Genomic DNA, 23,156 nt, shown 5'->3' with positions numbered 1-23,156 from the left:
CTTGCACTCCAAGGGACTCTCAAGATTCTTCTCTAACACCACAGTAGAAAAACATCAATTCTTTGGTGCTCAGTTTTCTTTATAGTCCAACTCTCACATCCATACATGACTACTGGAAAAACCATAGCTTTGAATGGCTGAACCTTTGTCGGCAAAGTAATGTCTTTGTTTTTAAATATGCTGTATAGGTTGGTCATAGCTTTTCTTCCAAGGAGCAAGCATCTTTTAATTTCATGGCTGCAGTCACCATCTATAGTGATTTTGGAGTCCAAAATATAGTCTGTCACTGTTTCAATTGTTTCCCTATCTATTTGCCATGAAGTGATGGGACCAGAATCCATGATTAGTTTTCTGAATGTTGAACTTTAAGCCAACTTTTTCACTCTCCTCCTTCACTTTTAGCAAGAGGCTGTTTAGTTCTTCTTCGCTTTCTGCCATAAGGGTAGTGTCATCTGCATATCTCAGGTTATTGATATTTCTCCCACCAGTCTTGATTCCAGCTTTTGCTTCATCCAGCCTGGTATTTCTCATGATGTACTCTGCATATAAGTTAAATAAATAGGGTGACAATATAGAGCCTTAACGTACTCCTTTCTCAATTTGTAACCATTCTGTTGTTCCATGTCCAGTTCTAATTGTTGCTTCTTGACTTGCATACAGATTTCTCAGGAGGCAGGTCAGGTGGTCTTGTATTCCCATCTCTTGAAGAATTTTCCATAGTTTGTTGTGATCCACACAGTCAAAGTCTTGAGCATAGTCAATAAAGCAGAAGTAGATTTTTTTTCCGGAACTCTTGCTTTTTTGATGATGCAGTGAATGTTGGCAGTTTGATCTCTGGTTCCTCTGCCTTTTTTAAAACCAACTTGAACATCTGGAAGTCATGGTTCACATACTGATGAAGCCCAACTTGCATAATTTTGAGCATTACCTTACTAATGTGTGAGATGAATGCAATTGTGCGGTAGTTTGAACGTTCTTTGGCATTGTCTTTCTTTGGGATTGGAATGAAAACTGACCTTTTCCAGTCCCGAGGCCACTGATGAGTTTTCCAAATTTGCTGGCATATTGAGTGCAGCACTTTCACAGCATCATCTTTTAGGATTTGAAATAGCTCAACTGGAATTCCATCACCTCCACTAGCTTTGTTAGTACTGATGCTTCCTAAGGCCCAGATGACTTCACATTTTAGGATGTCTGGCTCTTGGTGATCATACTATCATGGTTATCTGGGTCATGAACATCTTTTTTGTACAATTCTTCTGTGTATTCTTGCCACCTCTTTTTAAGATCTTCTGCTTCTGTTAGGTCCATACCATTTCTGTCCTTTATTGAGCCCATTTTTGCATGAAATGTTCCCTTGGTATCTCTAATTTTCTTGAAGAGATCTTTAGTTTTTTCCATTCTGTTGTTTTTCTCTATTCCTTTGCATTGATCACTGAGGAAGGCTTTCTTATCTCTCCTTGCTGTTCTTTGGAACTCTGCATTCAAATGCATATATCTTTCCTTTTCTCCTTTGCTTCTTCTTTTCTTTTTTTTCTCCTTTTTCTTTTTTTCTGTTCCTCCTCCTTTTTCTTTTTTTCTTCCTTTCCCTTCTTTTCTTTTCTCAGATATCTATAAGGCCTCCTCAGTCAACCATTTTGCCTTTTTGCATTTCTTTTTCTTGGGGATGGTCTTGATCACTGTCTCATACTTAACCAATGCACTGTATCAAAAATGCGTTACGCCAGCTATGCTGCCTTATATATAATAGATTTTTTATAATGTTTAGATCTAAAGTAGTAAACTTTAAAATCCCTCTGCTTAATGGTACCATATCACCTGCTATACCATCCAGGTTCTGTTACTTGCTTCCTCGCCTAGGTAAGCAAAGGTTGAAAGTATCTGAAAGGACCTTAGAATAGGTATAAAGATTTGAAACACAGACATTATTTTTAAATGGCAGTAAAGAGAGAGACAGATGGCTGTTCCCTTTACATATTGTAATAACAACCAGTACTGTCAATTAAAATAAGACACAGCTCAAAATGTAACTAAAGCTACACTGAGAGTGAAATTACTTAGACAAGACCATAGCTTTCTTCACTTTAAAGCGAGGCTTTAGGTTGTGTTCACTTTAGTTGGTCATTGAACTCACATTCCCAGTTCACTTACCTAGTGTTGAAATCATCTTGTACGTAAATCGTGTTATAAGTGAGAAACAGATGAGACTGGCACCTTTATAGGAAGTTGTTCTTGTATCTCAGTTTCCCTCTTTAAAGCAAGTTAATGTTTTAGATTGTTTCCTAATTCAAGTTATTCTGAGTTTCTTTCATTTGCTACTCAGGCTAAGATTGCCCAGCTTACCTTAGATATTATTTCTTTGTCACAGTTCTTAATAAAGTACTTTTTTTTTTTTTTTTGGCCTATTTTGCTCTTGTATTCCTAGAAAAAATTCACAATAGTGAATTGTGGCTGTTTTCCAACAGATTTCTATTGATTTTAGGAAAAGCTAATGGCTTCCATAAAAACTATATTTTAATATCACCAAATCACTATAATATTATTGATAGCTATTTGTCCAGAAAGGAGCCTTGGAAAAACAATTGCATTGATGTGCATCATGTACTTCAAACTCAATGTATTTAATCTGACTTAACTTGGCTGAGACCTAGTCACTGCTTTGTCAGCATATCAGGAGTAAAACAAAGAAGCTATAATTAATTAAATAAAGGCTAGATATAGAAACTTGAGATTTGAGGTGACATTTTGGTCATAACATTTCCTTTGAGCTTAGCAGAATGGACAGACAGCTTAGTTGAAAGTAATTGTTCTTGGTTTAATGGCACATGATTAGATGAGGATGGTTATTTTTCTCATGCTACTGGCTGTTAGGACTCAGTTGGCAGGCAGGATGGTACAAAACTGTCAAACATTTAATCAAAAAGTTCAGAAAATAAAAGGGTATGATTTAATTTGCTATTATTATCTTCTCTTTCTTATGAGAAGTACTAGTAAAATTTCACGGCATGTCCATCCATCTTCATCTCTCTAACAATATGAAATTGTTGGTCTCCCATCTTTCTCACCTTCTAAATATAATCAGTTTTCAAGTCTTGTTAAATTTGCCTCTTAAATATCTTTTCAATCTATCTCCACAGTCATTGTCTTTTAACACAGCCTCACAACTGGTCTACTTGCTTTAGTCTAGACCTGATCAGATATTTTCTCCAGGAAACAGTCAAGGTGATTTCTGCAAAGCCTATCAGACAGTGTCACAACCTTTGATTAAACACATCAATTACCCCCCACTGAGTGGAGCAGCACATTTTTTTCCAGGTGATAAGTACAAATTTCCTTCAATATAAAACAACAGATACTCCTTGTCAGATAGAGGCTTTTCAGCATTCCAAGGAAATAAGAGTTTAACCTTTTACTGTAAAAATAGTTTTGTATAATATGATCTTGGTCCCTGAAAGTAAACATTGAAATCTTGATAATTGTAGTAGTACTAATAACAGACAATATTTATTGAATTTTCTATGAAATCGAAGGATGGAAATGGTGAGGAAGAGTCCTTAGGCTAATTGCCAGGTGCTGTGGAAGGCTGTTTTCTGAATTAGATCTGAGGTGGGGAAACATGATGTCATGTTTGGGCAGTTTGTACAGATAAGTTATGTAGTTGAGGTGAAATAGGGAATGCTGGTAAAAGGTATGCAGAATGTATAATCTCCTTGCAAAGTTAAAAAATACTAAGAACAGATAAATTATAAAATAATTGCACCAAGATAATGGAAAATCTTTTTAATTGTGCATGCAGTCTGTGTCACTGAGCATGTCACTTTGATTGTATGTTATAGCACTTTGTGGGTGCAAATCTAGGCAGGAATGGATGCTCTCATAATTTGAGGAGGAGGTCTTTTTAAGGAAAAAGGAATACAAAATGATGAAATCAAGTATGTGAAAATGAAAAGGACATGTGCTAGTGGAAGTCCCTGAAGCGTAAGCTTCATAAGTATCATCTTAAATCACCTCTGGCAGATTGAGGTTTTGAATCTTTACTTTCTGCTTCTCTTGATGAATAGTCTATGTACATTTCCCTTTCTCCTCTGATGATAGGAACATTCTTCATTAAGATCCTAGAATGTTCTCATAACAGTCCTAGACTTAGATCTTATTTGTTAAATACTTTGCAGTAAGCTCTACTTCTTCCATTGTTTATTAGATATCATATGCACTTAAAGAATTCATGTCTGAAGAAAGATTAAAAAAAGAGTATGTATTGCTTAAGGGAAGAAGTAGATTAAAAAGAGCTTGAGAACAGCCTATAAATAACTAAGAACTGTCAGTATCAGAAGGAATGGAGCTCCTGTAGATGGTATAAACAGTAATGATAGTTTAAAATTACAGATGGAAACTTTTGTTTATATTTTTAAAGAATGGCTGCATACTTATATCTTTGTTTGTGGAAACTTTGACTTTAAACTTAGGTTTTGAAAATTAACTTAGACTACATAGAAAATATACCTATTTCTTACTTCCATTCATTTTGTGGAGATAAAATATAGGCACAGTAAGAGAGATGTGCCCATTTACACTTATGTGAATAGGCTAGGTCTGTTGTGGTGAGCAGGATAGTTAGAGTGTACAAATGTAAGAATAGCAAAATAGGGTATTTAATTATGCAACTTTTCATTCCACCCTTAAAAGTAATGTTTTTTTTTTAATTTAAGTGTTTCAGACCCCTTTGTGAATTATAATATTCAAAATTTAGAAGCTGTTAAAGAAAACAGATTTGATAGTATATCTCTGTCAATAGTTTTTTTGTTTTGTTTTTCCCACCATGTGCATCATGGTACCTAGTTTCACCTTTAAGGCAGACTAAAATGGTTGAAATGTAGCATGTAAGCACTGATAATATCAGGCTCCTGAGGTGTAGAAGAGTTAATTCCAAAATAGAAGCAATCTGTTTTCATCACTTACAATCAATGTACCAACACTGACAAGTCCTCGTCAGTCTACATCCATAGTTTACATTAGGGTTCACCTTTTGTGTTGTGCATTCTAAATTTTGACAAATACATAATGACATCACACAGAATAGTTTTACTGCCCTAAAATCCTGGTGTGCCAGCTCTTCATCCCCAAACCCTATACTGATTAATCTTTTCACTCTCTCCATCATTGCCTTTTCCAGACCAGAATGCCATATAATTGGAATCATACAGTATGTAGGCTTTTCAGATATACTTATTTTCACTTAGTAATATCCATTTGAAATTACTCCATTTCTCTTTTTGGCATGATAGCTCATTTATTTTTATCACTGAATAGTGTTCTTTTATGTAGATACACACCAGTTTGTTTATCTATTTATCTATTGAAGAACATTTTGGTTGCTTCCAAGTTTGGGCAATTATGAATAAAGTTGCTGTAAATATTTGTGTGCAGATTTTTGTGTGGACATAAATTTTCAATTCATTTGAATAAATAACAAACTTATTGCTGGATCATAAGTAAGACTACATTTTGTTTTGGAAGAAATTGTCAAACTATCTTTCAAGGTGGCTATACCATTTTGCATTCCCATAGCAGTGCCTGGGAGTTCCAGTTGCTTCGCAACCCCATCAGCATTTGCTATTGTCAGTGCTCCCGATTTTGGCCATTCTAATAAGGGGATAGTGGTATCTCTTTGTTATTTTACTCTTCAATTCTTTAATGACATACAATGTGGAGCATCTTTTCATATGATTGATTGCCATCTGTATATCTTCTTTGATGAATTGTTTGTTCAGATCTTCTGCCCTTTTTTCAGGTGCAGGTTTATTAGCTAAAAATGAGATAGCAACTTTACACAAATTTTGAAAATAAAATAATTCATTTTAAATCTTAGCATAGACTAGAATGTGTATGTACAATAAATTTTAGGTGATATTGCTATAAACTGTGTATATTACATCATAATAACATGTCTGCAACAAAGCCTACTCCTCACACCTCATCCCATCAACCAACTTCCGTTTCCTCTTTTAAAAATCAATATTGCCAATATTCTTCCTTTTGATTTAGTTTAAAAGATTTCTATTATTCTTTATGTATTCCCAAAATGCAGACAAATTTATTTCACTTTTTTTTGAATTCTTGATAAATGAAGGTATAAACTACTGAATGAACAGTCTCAGGATAACTTTGGATACTTTCGTGTCAGTATATTTCAGAAGATTTAATAACACACATTTCATGTATTTTTCAGGTCAGTCAAATGAAATATAACCTTGTTTAACTTCAGGAATGTTTATTAGGAAGAGTAAAATATTTCTTGAAATAAAATAACTGCAAGACGTTATTTTCTAACCCTTGTTTTAATCTTGTTCACAGTCATGTATCAAAGTATAAACATCAATAGCTGCAAGCCTATTAAAATTGGTAGAATATTTGAGAATGTAATTTCTTATGATGATTCATATAAAAATTGATACATGTAGGTATTGGTCACAAAATGAGCCTCTTCTTTACCAATTATTAATTCTATCTTATGTTTCATTAAGTGGACATCTATCCAGAGAGCTTGAGTCCTAATATTCTAAGTGGATTAATTTACTTGCCTTTTCTCCTTTCTCTTTCTCTTCTTTAGTTAGACCTTGGTTATTAGGTCATTATTTAGACCTTTGTAATATTAAGAAGTCTTTGAATATCAGACAGTTTTATATATTGTATACTGAGCATCATTTATATAATATAAATAATTCTTTTTATAAATGTCAAAACTTTCTGCAAAGATATATATGATAAAATTTCCCCACAAGGTCACCAAACCAGTGGGGACCACTGTGCGGGGTCACCAGTTGAGAATTTTTCCTCTATGTCTTGGTTCCCTTCATTAACAAAATGCTGTAGAGATCATTTTTTACTTAAAACATGGGAAAAAATTTAGGGCGCCTTAGGAGTTGAGCTGTATTTTAGCATAAAGCTATAGAATTTGGCTTCTTCTGAAAATGTCAGTTTAAGGAAGTTACTATTCTCATCTCATATGTTATTTGCCTTAGCATTTTTATATCTGACTTTTTACTTGAAGTGATTTTATTTTTTTTGATTCAGATAATTTTAAGTGTTATTCATGGAGATGAGGAACAATGTAGTTTAAGGAAACCTTTAATAGTTTGACTTTTAAATACCTGTTTATGTCATGGAAGATAAATAGAATATTTCAAAAATATTCAAATGTGTTCAAAACAATCATTTTCCTATAAAATATCATATATTTGTGATTATTACTGTGATGTGGTGTTTTTCACTCTTAAAATAAAAGCTACTCTGTAATAGTTCTCATAAAATTTTAGGGACTTTATTTTTCATTTAGGCTTTGTAAATAACAACAACAAAATTAGAAGCAAAATTCTCTGACCTTTTACTGCAAAGCGTAGAACCAGAACAACCGCTGAATTGCAAATATTTATTCAGGCTCTGTTTTAAGCCTGCAAGCAAACAAAATGTATTTGAATTTCTGCCAAAGAAGATGTTAAAAAAATAGCCATAGTTTGTGATGCTTAGAGATATAGCAGCCTATATAAAAAGTCAATCTCATGAATTAAAGGGAAAATAAGGTTTCAAATATCCGATAAAAATGGATTGTCTTCATTTTCTAAGGTGATCGATTATAGTTGCATAAGGGGTAGTTTCCTCAAAATTTTAGCTATAGCTAGAGGTTACCTAGTAATTAATTATCTTAATACTTAATGGTTAAATGCAGATAAATCTAACCTCTAGTAGATGTATCTAGTTTTACATCTCTCAGTGTATAATTGCACAAAAATGTGAGGAAAAAACTGACTGGTTATCATTGAATATGATTTATTAGCAAGTATGTTTTGCTTCTTTGTGTAAGAATCATTCATATTCTACATAATGATTATATATAATATATTTTAAGATTTTCCCCTTCCTACTTTAAAAGCATAGACAGTAATCAATATTGTCATATTACATGTATGTATATTGTAGTTATATCACTTCCATTTTGTTGACTACAGTCTCTCCTGGTGGTGAATAAATTATCCATGTGTAATGGGAACTCTGATTCATTCAAAAAGTTGACTTTTCTTTCACTGCTGTTTTAAGCTTCCCATTCTTCCCTTTCCCCTATTCCTTTTACTGTCTCTTCCCAAGAAAGCATTAAGCATCCAATATAGACACAGTGTTGGATACCAGCAATGTTATGTTGATAAAGAGTTCTCTTAAGAAGCTTACTCTAATCTTTATCTGTAACCATAATGAATGAACAAAAAGGAAGAAGTGAAGCTGCTCAGTCGTCTCCGACTCTTATGTGACCCCGTGGACTGTAGCCTACCAGGCTCCTCTGTCCACAGAATTCTCCAGGCAAGAATACTGGAGAGGGTTGCCATTTCCTTCTCCAGGGGATCTTCCTGACCCAGGGATTGAACCCAGGTCTCCTGCACTGCAGGCAGACACTTTACCCTCTGAGCCACCAGGGGAGTGTATACAGTATAAGGTACATAGTAAATATGGATCAAATATGTGATTTGTCCATTACTCATCACTGCATAAAAAGGAGCTGTATCCTAAATTCAGGTACAATTGGTTGTGCCCTTACATAGCTGAATATGTGCACAAGTCTGTCCTCATCCCAGAATGTGTTTTTTCACGTGGTGGGTGTGAACTGTGTGGTAGACTACTAGTCATTTTTCAGGCTAGGTGTATTTTTTATTTTTAATTAAAAATGTAAATGTAATGTTCCACTGCATCCTAAGAGACAGTTGCTTTTATTTTTATTTATTTTTAAAATCTTTCTGGCTGTACTCTGTGGCATATGGTCTCCCAGTTCCCCATCCAGGAATCAAACCTGTGCCCTCTGCAGTGGATGAGCAGAGTCATAACCACTGGACTGCCAGGGAGGTACCCCAAAGCTTGGTTTAAACATGGAGGTTGAGAGTGTTGATCTTTCATCCCATTGCCATAACACCTTGTAATTCAGCACCTAGAAGAGTGCCTGGCAGAAAGGAGATGTTTAACATATTAATAAATGTTTAACATTGTCATTGATCAATATGTATATATATGTGTGTGTGCATGTGTCATTGAGATATTTAATACACTTACTTGTCAAAGAATGTGAATGTGTGTATCTGTGCATATGAGCATGAAAATAAGACACATTTAAAGCATAGTAAATTAAAGTAGAAAAATCCTATTAGGAAAGACTCCATAGAATTAATGACATTTGATCTGAACTTTCAGTTCAGTCGCTCAGTCATGTCCGACTCTTTGTGACCCCATGGACTGCAGCATGCCAAGGATGCTGGGAAAGATTGAAGGCAGAAGGAGAAGGGGATGACAGAGGATGAGATTGTTGGATGGCATCAGCGACTCAATGGGCGTGAGTTTGAGTAAACTCTGGGAGCTGGCCATGGACAAGGAGGCCTGGCATGCTGCAGTCCATGGAGTAGCAAAGAGTTGGACATGACTGAGCGACTGAACTGAACTGAACAAATAGGACTGGATGCCATGATCTTTGTTTTTTGAATGTTGAGTTTTAAGCCAACTTTTTCACTCTCCTCTTTCACTTTTATCAAGAGACTCTTTAGTTCCTCTTCACTTTCTCCCATAAAGGTGGTGTCATCTGCATATCTGAGGTTATTGATATTTCTCCCGGTAGTCTTCATTCCATCTTGTGCTTCATCCAGCCTGGTATTTCTCATGATGTACTCTGCATATAAGTTAAATAAGCAGGGTGACAATATACAGCCTTGACGTACTCCTTTCCTAATTTTGAACTAGTTCCTTATTCCATGTCCGTTCTAACTGTTGCTTCTTGACTTGCATGCAGATTTCTCAGGAGGCAGGTCAGGTGGTCTGGTATTCCCATCTCTTTCAGAATTTTGCAGTTTTTTATGATTCACACAGTCAAAGTCTTGAGCATAGTCAATAAAGCAGAAGTAGATGTTTTTCTAGAATTATCTTTCTTTTTCTATGATCCAGTGGATGTTGGCAGTTTGGTCTCTGGTTCCTCCGCCTTTTCGAAATTCAGCTTGAAAATACGGAAGTTCACAGTTCACCTACTGTTGAAGCCTAGCTTGGAGAATTTTGAGCATTACTTTGCTAGCTTGTGAGATGAGTGCAATTTGTGGTAGTTTGAACATTCTTTGGCATTGTCTTTCCTTAGGATTGGAACAAAAGCTGAGTTTTTCCAGTCCTGTGGCCACTGCTGAGTTTTCAAAATTTGCTGGCATATTGAGTGCAGCACTTTCACAGCATCATCTTTTAGGATTTGAAATAGTTCCACTGGAATTTCATCACCTCCATTAGCTTTGTTTGTAGTGATGCTTCTTAAGGCCCACTTGACTTCACATTCCAGGATTTCTGGCTCTAGGTGAATGGCCACACCATTGTTGTTATCTGGGTCACTAAGATCTTTTTTTGTATAATTCTTCTGTGTATTCTTACCACATTTAATTAATATATTATGCTTCTATTAGATCCATACCATTTCTGTCCTTTATTATGCCCATTTTTGCATGAAATGTTACCTTGGTATCTCTAATTTTCTTGAAGAGATCTCTAGTCTTTCCCATTCTATTGTTTCCCTCTATTTCTTCCAGCATTATCTGAAAGATATTCTGTTTTCTTTTAAGCTAAAAATCTATTACATTTTTCTTTTTGAAAAGTATCTTTTATGATTTCAGTCTAATAATATAGAGTATTTTCCTATATATTGGTATATTCCTATTAGGTTACATTATACCTATACCATTAAGATATTTCAGAAGCTAAAAATCATATCTTAACAGGAGAAAACAATAGCATGAATGGATTTAGGTAGCTTTGATTCTATAGTTGTCAATGCTAGAAAGAATGTTTAATAGATGCCTTGAAGGAAAAAAAGAAAAAGATATGCAAGAATTGAACATTTCCAGTTAGTTAAGGAAACGATAATCATTTGAAAATATATCCTTTAATATCTGCAGTGCTTCTGTATGAAGTGAGTATGGAGAGCTGAAGATAGTGCCTTGTCAACAAAGTAGAGAATTTAATTGTATTTTGAGGGAAATAGTTGCTGCTGTAAAGTTAGTCACATTTGTGCAGGGCAATCCAGGTTGACTGTGCTAGACCTGACTCACTTTATTATGTATGCATTAATAGATATTCCCTCATACTCTAGATAAACAACCTGGAATGTATCAGATTAATAGAAACAAGATGAAAATTATTTACCTTGAGTTGATTCTAAGGAAGTGTTCACTAAAGAATTGAAATGAAATGATCTTTTGTCTAGTTGGAACACTAATAATAATAATAATTGATAATAGCTACCAATTATTGAACCTCTATTATTTATCAGATATATGGTAAACCCATCAGCTAGATAATATCTTATAATAATAATAGCCTTATAAATGGTATATTATCCTTGATATATTATTATCCCTTATTACTGTTGATTTTTTTAGTAATCAAAATTCAGATCATTAAAGTAATATGCCCAAGGCCTTACTAATGAGTGGTTAAAACAGCAACAGTTTCATTTATATTCAAGGTCCATGTCCTTTTACTTAATATTACCCTGATTCTCTTTACTATATTTTCATCAGTATGATGATGAATTCCGCATCATATATTCCATCTGCCATTGACCCTTAGGACCTGCACTTATATTCCTTTCTGGAAAGCTAACATTTTGTTCTGTTGGAATTGGATAAAAATCCATTTTCTTTTGTTCTTCTGGGAACTCAGAAATCTAAAGTAGTTCATTTGAGACATTTATTGCTAAATGCCCTATTTACACTTTATTCTCTAGCAAATATAATTGGTTTTTTCTTCTTGTTTTTATTTTTTTATTTAATTATTGGACTTTGACCTAACTTAGGCAATGATAGCAAGTTGATGTCTGTGAGCACACTGTAAGACCAAGTGCTTGTAAATAATAGAGGATAATATTTGGTTGAATGTATGCCAGAAACATCTTACCAAAGTCTGTCTGATCAAAATATGCTGAGCTTTAAAGACATCCATCTTTTTGAAAACTGCAGTTTCTGGAAGCCAACGATGTATTCTTAGGAACTTTGCAACATATATCCCAGAAGAGCCTGATGCCATGACCTTAGTATTACTGAGCAGCAGTGAACACAGGGTCTTTATGTTTTGTAAACAAGATAAAGCCCCAAACATCATATGCTTCCTCAGAACCTTTATCCTTTAGAGTTCAGCTCAGTGGAATGCAATAGGGAGCATGCAGAGAATGCCAAGTGAGCTTTACAGTTGTTACATCTTGGGTGATGGGTGAAATTTTGGAAGTACTTTGGGAAAGGCACAGCTACAGAATTTATTCAGTAATCCTCAGAGCAGTGCATAGGGCAGACTAGGAAATTACTTTGTGATATAGCACATGGGCTTCCCTGATAGCTCAGTTGGTAAAGAATCCACCTGCAGTGCAGGAGACCCCAGTTCGATCCCTGGGTCGGGCAGATCCGCTGGAGAAGGGATAGGCTACCCCCTCCAGTATTCTTGGGCTTCCCTGGTGGCTCAGCTGGTAAAGAATCCGCCTTTAATGTGGGAGACCTGGGTTGGATCCCTGGGTTGGGAAGATCCTCTGGAGAAGGGAAAGACTCCCCACTCCAGTATTCTGGCCTGGAGAATTCCATGGACTGTGTAATCCATGGGATCACGAAGAGTCGGACATGACTGAGCAACTTTCACTTCACTTTCATAGCACATGACATGCATGTTAAGCTGTTTGTCAACTCACTTATAAAAACCAATGCCAATTTAAAGAAAAAATAGACAAAGAGGATAGAATTAAGAAACAAAAAGATGTAACTTGGCTAAATATTTCAGCTGTGTGTGTATAAATGCATAATGAAATTTGTAGAGTTGTATAGCCTATAAGTAGGGACTTCTGGATGAAAGTGACCAATTTTTATTGTATAAGCTATATATATATATATATATATATATATATGTATGTATATATATATAATTTAATTATACATGTAAGTTACATAAATATAACTTAAGTACATATATCTATTAGTTAATTTCATTTAATTCTCAGAATATTCAGGTGAAATCATTTGTTCAGTCACTCAGTTGTTGCAACCCCATGGACTGCAGAATGCCAGGCTTCCCTGCCCTTCATCATCTCCCAGAGCTTACTCAAACTCATGTCCATTGAGTCAGTGATGCCATCGAACCATCTCGTCCTCTGTCATCCCCTTCTCCTCCTGCTTTCAGTGTTTTCCAGCATCATGGTCTTTTCTAATGAGTCTGCTCTTCACATCAGGTGGCCAAAGTGTTGGAGCTTCAGTATCAGTCCTTCCAATGAATATTCATGGTTGATTTCCTTTAGGATTGACTGATTTGATCTCCTTGCAGTCCAAGGGACTCTCAAGAGTCTTCTCCAACACTACAGTTCAAAAGCATCAATTCTTTGGCGCTCAGCCTTCCTTGGTCCAACTCTCATATCCATACATGACTACTGGAAAAACCATAGCTTTGACTAGATGGACCTTTGTCAGCAAAGTAATGTCTCTGGTTTTATTACACTGTCTAGGCTGGTCAGAACTTTTCTTCCAAGGAGCAAGTGTCTTTAATTTTACAGATGATGAAATTGAAGATTAAGAGATTTAGTAGATTTTTTTTTAAGATCATACATTAATTAGTGGTAGAGCTGGGATTCACATACTTTCTTTAAGGAATTGTGAGGATTCTGAAAAGTGCTTATTTGACACACAGTTAGCCTTATAGCAATGTTATTTATTATTATTATTATGTCATGGCTTATTTAAAGGAGTTCTGCTTTTGTCTTTCTTTTTATTACACACATAATAAAGCACAGTCACAACCACCATTACTGAAGAATTTCTAACCTTCCACCTGTCTTTCTCTCTCATCAACTTCTATACTGAGTAAGATTTAGATAAAGCTTCCACTGTGCAGAAGTTATTGATTATTTGATATTTTTGCATCACAGCACCCACTCACCTTAGACTGTGGTAATACTGTATTTAACTATCACATACTCACTGCATGTAGGTGACATATTCATCACCTCTGGCCAGAAGAAGCAACAGAGAACAGCTAACTTAGAGATATTCTGATAGCTTAATTAAAGACTTATCAAGTAACAACTCACTTTACCATTTTTACTTTAAAAGTTTTCATACTTCTTATCTGAATGAACATTCAATTTCGTTAAGGAAATGAATGTAATGCTATAAAGGCAGAATCAGGAAAAAGAAAAGTCAAAAATAAAAAGATTAGACTACATTGCCTCTATCATTTTAAGTTAAAACACTGACTTTGGAATAAATTAAACAATAATATATAGTTTCTTTGTCCGTGAATCAATGAACAGATAAGTCATTTTTTCACAAAATGTTTTTCATCTCAGGATTCAAAAGTCCCAGCTATTTCCAGTTAAAGCAGCATCTGTTGCTTTGCCAGTTTCCACAGAGATGAGCTCATGTTGATTTTCATCACATTTGTTCAAGTCTGGAATCTGGTTAAAACATGCAAACAGTTGCATTGCAAGTTAAGAGGCGCAATCAGATAGTATCTTTTCACCTGCATTTATTTTGATTCAAATGGCATTTGTAATTACGATTCCAAGCATGGATTATTTTTAAATAATTTGGCTGGGAGCAGGAATATCATAAGTTAAAGCATTCAAAAAGGAAGAATACTATGATATATACATGTTCTTAGAAAACATAGTTATGTTTACATTAAATCATCTCTTGGATTCTGTATTCTATTTTTTTTCAACACCATTTTTGGTGTTACTTATTTAGTATAATTGTAAAAAGAAGTAGTTTATCAATTGTATCTTAGCACACTGTCTAAACTGCAGACTGACCGTCATAGACATTTTCCTGTTATTCAGTTTATAACGTCATTATCCATATGTTGATTGTACATTAATATTCTAAGGTGAAACCAGATTTTTTAAAAATGATGTTGTTGAATTGGAAATTTCTGATATTTGTGTACCTACTTTTAATGACAGGGTAAAAGGAACAGAAGAAGAACAAACAAAGGTTAAAGTGCTGGCAAATGTCGTTCATTACGAAAGTTTATAGTAGATTGTAGTCACTTACCTTGTCTTGGCCTTTTAGTACACACCAAGTTTCCACTCTGTCTCCCCTGCTACTCTAGATAATTAGGTGGAAAATGCTGAGAAACCATAAAAATTGGGAAGATAAGTAACATATCTTTTTCTGCATTTTTAAATATTTCAGATATTTAATTGATCATTTCAAAAGAAAATTGCTGTGTGATACCTGGCAATTTTTAAGTGAATTTCCCCTATGGGACAAATTACTAAAATGACAAAATTGTCCAGTTAGAATAATGCTTTGTCACTAATGTCTAGGAAAAACAGGAAATGCAAATGATCACCCACAGAATGATTAAAAAAAAAAGTAGTTATGATTGAGCATTGTCTAATACCAAGCACTGTTTTGGATACTTCACTTATCTCAAACTCTCAATAGCTTTGTCAGAGGATACTGTTATCCTTATTACATAGAAGAGTAAACTGAAGCCCAGAGAGCTTTAAGTGATTTCTACAAGCTGTTTAGTAGTGTGTTAGGAAGCCAAATTTATATATTTTTCAATCATATAAAGATGTTGCCTCACAAGTATTAGGTCACTATGGAAGGAAGTAAAGTCAATTTCATATAGTAGAATAAAATTACCACCTTCTTTTTCAGTCAGAATTAACCACTGGCATTTTAGTAACAAAGCTTACAGGTATTTTTATGCAAACAAATATCTGAATTTGAAATACCTGTTTCCATTGTAGATGTCACATCACCTCAGTTATCAGTCCTGTTTCCTCAAACTGAAAACTTTACAAGATTTTATTTCCCCATTTTTTTCCTTCCATTTAAGTTTCTCTCTCTGATTTCTGATAACTTCATAATAAACAACTCAGGGTAGGCACTGAGGATCAGCAATGCTGTATATTATAATAAGTAATGGAGACAGAATTTTGATTTTTTAATTTCATAGACCTTTCCTAATGTTAAAAAAGGGTCACTAAATATGGGATTAGATGGTGATAGGAATCAAATTTTGTTTCAGTGTGTACTCTATTGTTAGAAATAATTGAACAAAGTTCATGATATGAATTTACTTCAGCTGTTAATATATACACGCATTTAAAGTGATCAAAGGACAAGCACACAGGTCTATGTTACAAAAGTAAATACCGAGTTAGCTATATATGCCCTCCTGTCAGATAATCCCACCCACTATCAATTTTCAGTGGTGTGTTTTTAAAATTAAAATGAAGTTGTAAGCGAAGTACTGTCACTTAACAGTAAGTATATATTTATAATCATTTTTCTTTAATTTGTATTAATACCCCATACTGGAAACTATTCACAAAGAATTCATGAGAATGATTGATCTTGGAGAGAAATTAAAGGATACTTTTAAACTAAACAAATAAAAAGTGTTTACTCACTTTAATATTCCTATTTTGATAGGATAATGGATAAGAACATCAGTATTTGTTTTTCTAAGTAGTTTGCTCAATATTTAAACATCTTGAAATTAAACCAAGTAGATATATCAGGAAATACATTTTTTATCATTTTTAAATAAGTGATGATCTATAATTTTTTGTCATGAAATATTTAATCAGAGGCTAGAAGTGTTTGAAAATACAGAATGCTACTTACTGTGTGCATGTCTATAAAAAGTACAAATCATTTTTAAACTATTTTGTTATTTTCACTGTACATATTTCTGGAGGTGGGAGTGCTTCCCTGGTGGCTCAGTGGTTCAGAATCTACCCACCAGTGCAGGAGACACGGGTTCGATCCCTAGTCTGGGAGGATCCCACATGGCATGGAGCAACTCAGCCTGTGCAACTCAACCATTGAGCCTGTGCTCTAGAGCCTGGGAACCACCACTGCTGAGCCCACACACCACAGCCCCTGAAGACAGCATGTCTGTGCTCCACAAGAGAAGCCTCCGCAATGAGAAGCTCATGCACCACAGCTAAAGAGTGGCCCCCACCCATGGCAGCTAGAGGAATACCTGCATATTAACAAAGACCCAGCACGGCTTAAATAAGTAAATATTTCTGGGGGCTATTCTTGATATGATAAAGATTATGAAGACTAATATTGGATCACTATTAGATATCCACCATAACAGTGAGATTGATAAGTTGTTTAGAATCAGGTTCCTAACTGAAATAACAGAGACATCGTGGCAAGGTAAAAATAGCAACAAAAAACGTAAGTTAGAATAATGCTGACATCTTTTCTTTTCAGCTTCCTAGATCTGTGTACTAGGAGGGCAAGAGATTTAATCTCTCTGAGAACTATATTCCTTATCTTTAAAATGGACATAAGAAGATTTTCTTAGCAAGATAATATTGATGATTAGAGATAATATATAGAAAGAGCACCTCACATAGTGCCTGAGATGGGCATTTATTTTCTACATAAGTTTCTTTAAAACTGTCTGGAGAAAACCAATATATATGTCATAATAACTGATTTCCTGGTCATATAGAACTAATAATAATTATAAGGTAAGATTTTGGAAGGATTTCAGTGAAGGATTTAATTTCTCTTCAATATGGTTTTTGAATTATGCCTTTTATCTTCATTCTTACTATTATATGTGTGATTACTAGTAAGGGGAAAAAAGGAATATCTCTTTATCCAAACTATTCCAGGCTTAAACACAATAGAAATTATTTATAAAGTGGCAAAGAGAGAATAGAAATGAAAGAAGAAAGACTGTCATTACTTTAAATTATACTTAACTATTGAAGAGATGCATTTTTAAAATTCATCTTTTATTTTACACTACACTTTAATAGCCTTTATGAGAAGTCTGATAGTAAAGGTAGAGGACAGTAATGACTTTTGCAAACGATACAGAAAATCGTACCTTTTGATGAATATAAAACTAAAATATAATATATGGCTTTAATTTATTCATATATTTCCAACCTTCACAAAGGAATATTGAAGTTGACTGATTTAACAGTAACTCAGTTTTAACATATGATTTATGAGAACAGAGCTGAGTAAATCAGAGTAGCATAAGGTAAATGATATCCAAGCAACATAATATTCATATACAAATAGCAACGTTTCACATCTTAAATGCAACATACAGTTTCCAAAGCTTTTATAGCAAGAATAGAACTTGTAACATCACAGTGGCCCAGAGTACTGATTTTATAGGTTTCTAAAATGTGAGCAAAAGTTTGTTCTGACCTTAAAAGTCCAGAAGAAGGGAATCACTACAGTAACTTTACATTATGCAACAGAAATGTTTTCAACTTTTATTCATTTAGCAAATACTTGAGATGGTTATTATGCTCTCATTTATAAAAGGCAACCATTTTTAGAAATTATAAGATATGTTTTACATTTCTGTATGAGTACTTTGGGAGCTTACCTGGTGAAAAAATGTGAGTAAAAGCTGACTTAAATTCAGCATTCAAAAAATTAAGATCATGGCATCTGTTTGCATCACTCCATGGCAAATAGGTGGGGGGAAAATAGAAACAGTGACAGATTTTATTTTCTTGGGTTCCAAAATCACAGTGGATGGTGACTACAGCCATGAAAGTAAAAGATGCTTGCTCCATGGAAGGAAAGCTATGATAAACCTAGACAGCATATTAAAAAGCAGAGACCTCACTTTGCCAGCAAAGTTACATATAATCAAAGCTATGGTTTTTCCAGTAGTCATGAACAGATGTGAGATTTGGACCATAAAGAAAGCTGAGCACTGAAAAATTAATGCTTTCGAATTGTGCTCGAGAAGACTCTTGAGAGTCCCTTGGACTTCAAGGAGATCAAACCAGTCAATCCTAGAGGAAATCAACTCTGAATATTCATTGGAAGGACTGACTGATACTGAAACTAAAGGTCTAATATTTTGGCCACCTGATGGGAACAGCCAAATTACTGGAAAAGACACTGATGCTGGGAAAGATTGAAGGCAGGAGGAGAAGGCAGTGACAGAGGATGAAATGGTTAGATGGCATTACCAACTCAATGGACATGAGTTTGAGCAAACCTCAGGAGATAGAGAAGGACAAGGAAGCCCAACATGCTGCATTCCATGGGGTCACAGAGAGTTGGACACAACTTGGCAACTAAACAACAACAACATGAGTGATTTTATTTTGTACTCACAGCATTCCTGGGAGATATGTATTGCTTTTTATGCTTTACTCTACAGAAGAGGAAGCTGTACTCAGCTAAATATCCTTACGTTTCCACAGATATAAAGTTTGGATTCAAAGTCAGGTTTGTTTGTTTCATATATAATATTGCTTCTTCAATGATGGCAAATGACTATGTGATTTTTTTTTTCCACTTATCTCCTTATAGAAGAGACATACATTATGACACTGTTCTATGCCATTTTTACTTTTGGTTTATGATAATAAACAATTAGTAATGCTTTGATGTACTATCCTTCAAATATATACACTAAATGTACCCTTCATTTTTTTGGGAAGAAAGTATATGTATCAAAGTTATTAACACCACAACTTTGAACATATCCTATATTCAGTCTACTCAGATAAACAGTCCAGAGCTTAAATAAGAAAGCAAAATGAATTCCTTAATGAAAAGTGCCTGAACATGTGCTTCTACTATGCCTAATTTATCAAGGACTTTCTTTTTGCTTTCAGGGATGACTTGTCAAGCTCGAACATCGTACACTGAAGATGAAGTTCTCTGGGGTCATCGTTTTTTCCCTGTAATTTCCTTAGAAGAAGGATTCTTTAAAGTTGATTACTCCCAGTTCCATGCAACATTTGAAGTCCCCACCCCACCTTACAGTGTGAAAGAACAGGAGGAAATGCTCCTTATGTCATCTCCTTTAATAGCACCAGCCATAACTAACAGCAAAGAAAGACATAACTCTGTGGAATGCTTAGATGGACTTGATGACATTAGTACCAAACTTCCATCTAAGCTGCAGAAAATTACTGGAAGAGAAGACTTTCCCAAGAAACTCTTAAGAATGAGTTCTACAACTTCTGAAAAAGCCTACAGCTTGGGCGATTTGCCCATGAAACTTCAACGAATAAGTTCAGTACCTGGCAACTCAGAAGAAAAACTGGTATCTAAAACCACCAAAATGTTGTCTGATCCCATGAGCCAATCAGTGGCTGATTTGCCACCAAAGCTTCAAAAGATGGCAGGAGGAGCAACCAGGATGGAAGGGAATCTTCCAGCAAAATTAAGAAAAATGAACTCTGATAGATTCACATAACAAAACACCCCTTCAGGCATTATTTATTGTTTGATTTAGTAATAGTCCAATATTTGGCTGATGAGGTAATCCTCTCTAAGGAATTTGAAAGGTACATTTTTTTCTCCCAGTCATATATGCATATTTGAGAACCCTACCTTTTCAAGTATTGCTACTGTGCAGAAAGAAAATGTTATAAAGGGAGGACATCAGAAGGAAGTTCTTAATAATGGGCATGTATTATCACATCAAGCATGCAATAATGTGCAAATTTTGCATTTAGTTTTATGGCATGATTTATATATGGTATATTTATATTGTATATTATGGAAAATGTATATATATATTTAAAGGGGTGGTACTATCCACAATATTTCTAACATATGTATTAAGCCAAACATGAGTTGATAGCTTTCAGGGTGATAAAACTATATATATGTGTGTGTACACATAGTTTTATATATACACACACATATATATGTACATATATATATATTCACACATACATACATATATCTGATAAAATTGTGATGTTTTGTTCAAAGTTGTAGTTCTTGTGCATGTTTACTTTATTAAGCTAGGAAAGCTTCTGGCATTAATTATTAATACCAAATATTTTAGCCTTAAATTATTTGTCATTTTAAAATCTGATTTAATGTTTTCTGCTGTTTAAGGACCTGGAAGGTTTTCCGTTGTACTTTTTATGAGGGAGTCACACAAGTATGTGCTACTTATGGCCCTGCAAAAATGTAACCATTATATATTTGACATGTAAATTTTGAAGCATACTAATACACTGACAATTTCTAATGATTTTTAAAAGTTGCTAGTACTGGGGAAAAAATAAACATTGCTTATTTTGAGAGTTGGTCCTTTCCTGGACTAAAGTCTGGAAATCTCTTTTGTATATGATCTAATTTAAATATGAGCTCTGAACAAATGCTGAGTCATTGTAATAGTCAGTAGCCAAGTAATATTGAATATATTGGAATCTGTGTGAAATTGCGTAATGAATGGTCCCTGTTTCGAGCTGAGTGAATTGGTAATATTTTTCACTCTTTTTCTCGAACTTTTGTCATTTTAAAAACCAATAATTAATCCTTGAGTAGACAAAACAACACAATGAAATAGATGATAGATATTTATGCATAAAATATGTGTGTCTAATCGTGTCTCTCATTTTATGCCATTTTCTTGTTTGTGGCATTTGTTATAACAGGACAGATTTTTTCCTCACCTGGGCAACCTACTTTATCCCATACCTGTCACTCAATTCAGACAGAATGTTTGTACATACCTGAGAGAATTTAAAATCAGATAACTTGAAGATATTTTACCCATGTGACTTTTTTGCTTTGTTTTGTTTCAGTAAACAATCAATTTATTGGTGTGTTGGATCTCTGGCCTACCAAAATAAGTGTAGCAGTACTATTTTTTTAACCTAGAGGTCTGATATTTATGACTCATTAATGGGAATTAAAACTATTACTCAAAAGAACACAGGCGAAGTAAAGATTTGGAATGTAGAGATTTTAATGAAAATTTATAAGTGCTCCTTATCAGAATATCATGGACTTTCCTATAAAACTTCTTTGGGTGTTGTACTCTAAAGTCTGTCCAGAATTAATCTATTTCTCCTTATAAATATGTAAATCCTTAATAGCTGGTTTGGAGTCCCACTATTTTCCCTTTTTTTAGCAATCCTGTGATGATTTTCATATTGGAAAATTATTATATCAACAATTCTGTCATTGACTACAATAATATTAATACCTTCTGGCTACCTCTGTATCAATCAAATTCTGCAGGTGCAAACATATACCAGGGAATTGTTACTGGCAAAATGATCAACTTTGGGCATCCATCCACTGTGAATAGACCTGGTTGACCTAACCCTTTACCCCCAAACTTTCTTATTTGCTGGATACAGGAAATGAAATAGTAGCAGAGCGAGAAGGGGCCCGAGGGGCGCAGTATATTTGTTATCAGTGGAAGAAACTGCACAGATCATTTAGTCCAACCACTTAAAACTAAAGAGCCATAATTTAATTTGGAGAGTCATTTGAGTTTGGTTTTGGTGCCAAGGGGAAAATGGGACCAAAAATAAACTCTCCAAATACATTCAATCATTCATTCAGTGAAATTTCTGCATGTCTTTTAAGTTCTAGGCATTTTTAGCTCCTGTAGATTTGGATATGACTAAATCAGAGGTGGTCCTTGCTCATTCAAACACCATGTATCAGTTGGAGAGGGGGGAGGGGAGATAAAAATAACATAATTTCAGAGTCAAAATATCAGTTAATGGAAGGAAAGCAGGGTAACACAATGGAAAATGATTGGGTGAAATAATTGATTATTTTGGAAGGGGGAGGTGGTGATCTTTAAACAGAGACCTGGATGATGAGAAAGAACCACTGTTGCCAAATTAATTTTTCTTAGTGAATGCTATTCCTTTCTCTTTCCCACATATATATGGGAAAAGTATGATTTCTGCATGTAATTGCAGTTTAACTCCTGTTACTAAGTTGATCATTGGTCCCGGTTTACCCAGGAGAGTTCCAGTTTTTACCTGTTGTACCTGTGTAATTATTAATAGTACTCCCTTTCACTCTTATAATGTCTTGGTTTGGATGATATATGGTGACTCTACATTTTTGTTGAGACTATATTATGAAGTCTGATATATTTGGATAAAAATAAAGAATTGCTTTTTCTTCTCATTTTGCTGATTTTTTTGACACTGGCATTCCAAGCAAAGTCATCTCAGTTTCATATATTTCTTCCTGGAGAACTTCTTAACAAAGTTATTTCCTGTAACATTTGTTTAATCTGTACATGACATGTTTTCCTAGCAGTGAAAAGTTATGCATTTTATTGACTAAATAAAAGGTAAACCTTTGATATTTCCATTTCAGGAA

General features: G+C 34.4%; 1 protein-coding gene across 5 annotated transcripts in view; it reads left to right on the top strand.

Annotated features, from left to right (window-relative positions):
* KCNJ3 (potassium inwardly rectifying channel subfamily J member 3) overlaps window positions 1–22,911 on the top strand; it is a 176,756-nt gene extending 153,845 nt beyond the window's left edge. Inside the window, exon 5 of one of the 5 annotated variants that reach the window (XR_009691707.1) lies at window positions 19,673–19,730. Coding sequence is in view for 2 of the 5 variants with exons in the window: in XM_061135087.1 (XP_060991070.1) it covers window positions 19,673–20,259 (587 nt within the window). In the remaining 3 variants the exon portion in view is untranslated. Of the gene's footprint in view, window positions 1–19,672 lie in introns of all 5 variants that reach the window. The other 4 variants (XM_061135087.1, XM_061135092.1, XM_061135094.1 and 1 more) reach the window with 4 other exon arrangements.
* Window positions 22,912–23,156: the final 245 nt, after the last annotated feature.

The sequence above is a fragment of the Dama dama genome, chromosome 33 (assembly GCF_033118175.1).
Source record: "Dama dama isolate Ldn47 chromosome 33, ASM3311817v1, whole genome shotgun sequence".
NCBI classification, from domain to species: Eukaryota; Metazoa; Chordata; class Mammalia; order Artiodactyla; family Cervidae; genus Dama; species Dama dama.
Note: the sequence above shows the minus strand (reverse complement) of the source record. Positions and strands in the feature narration are given on the sequence as shown.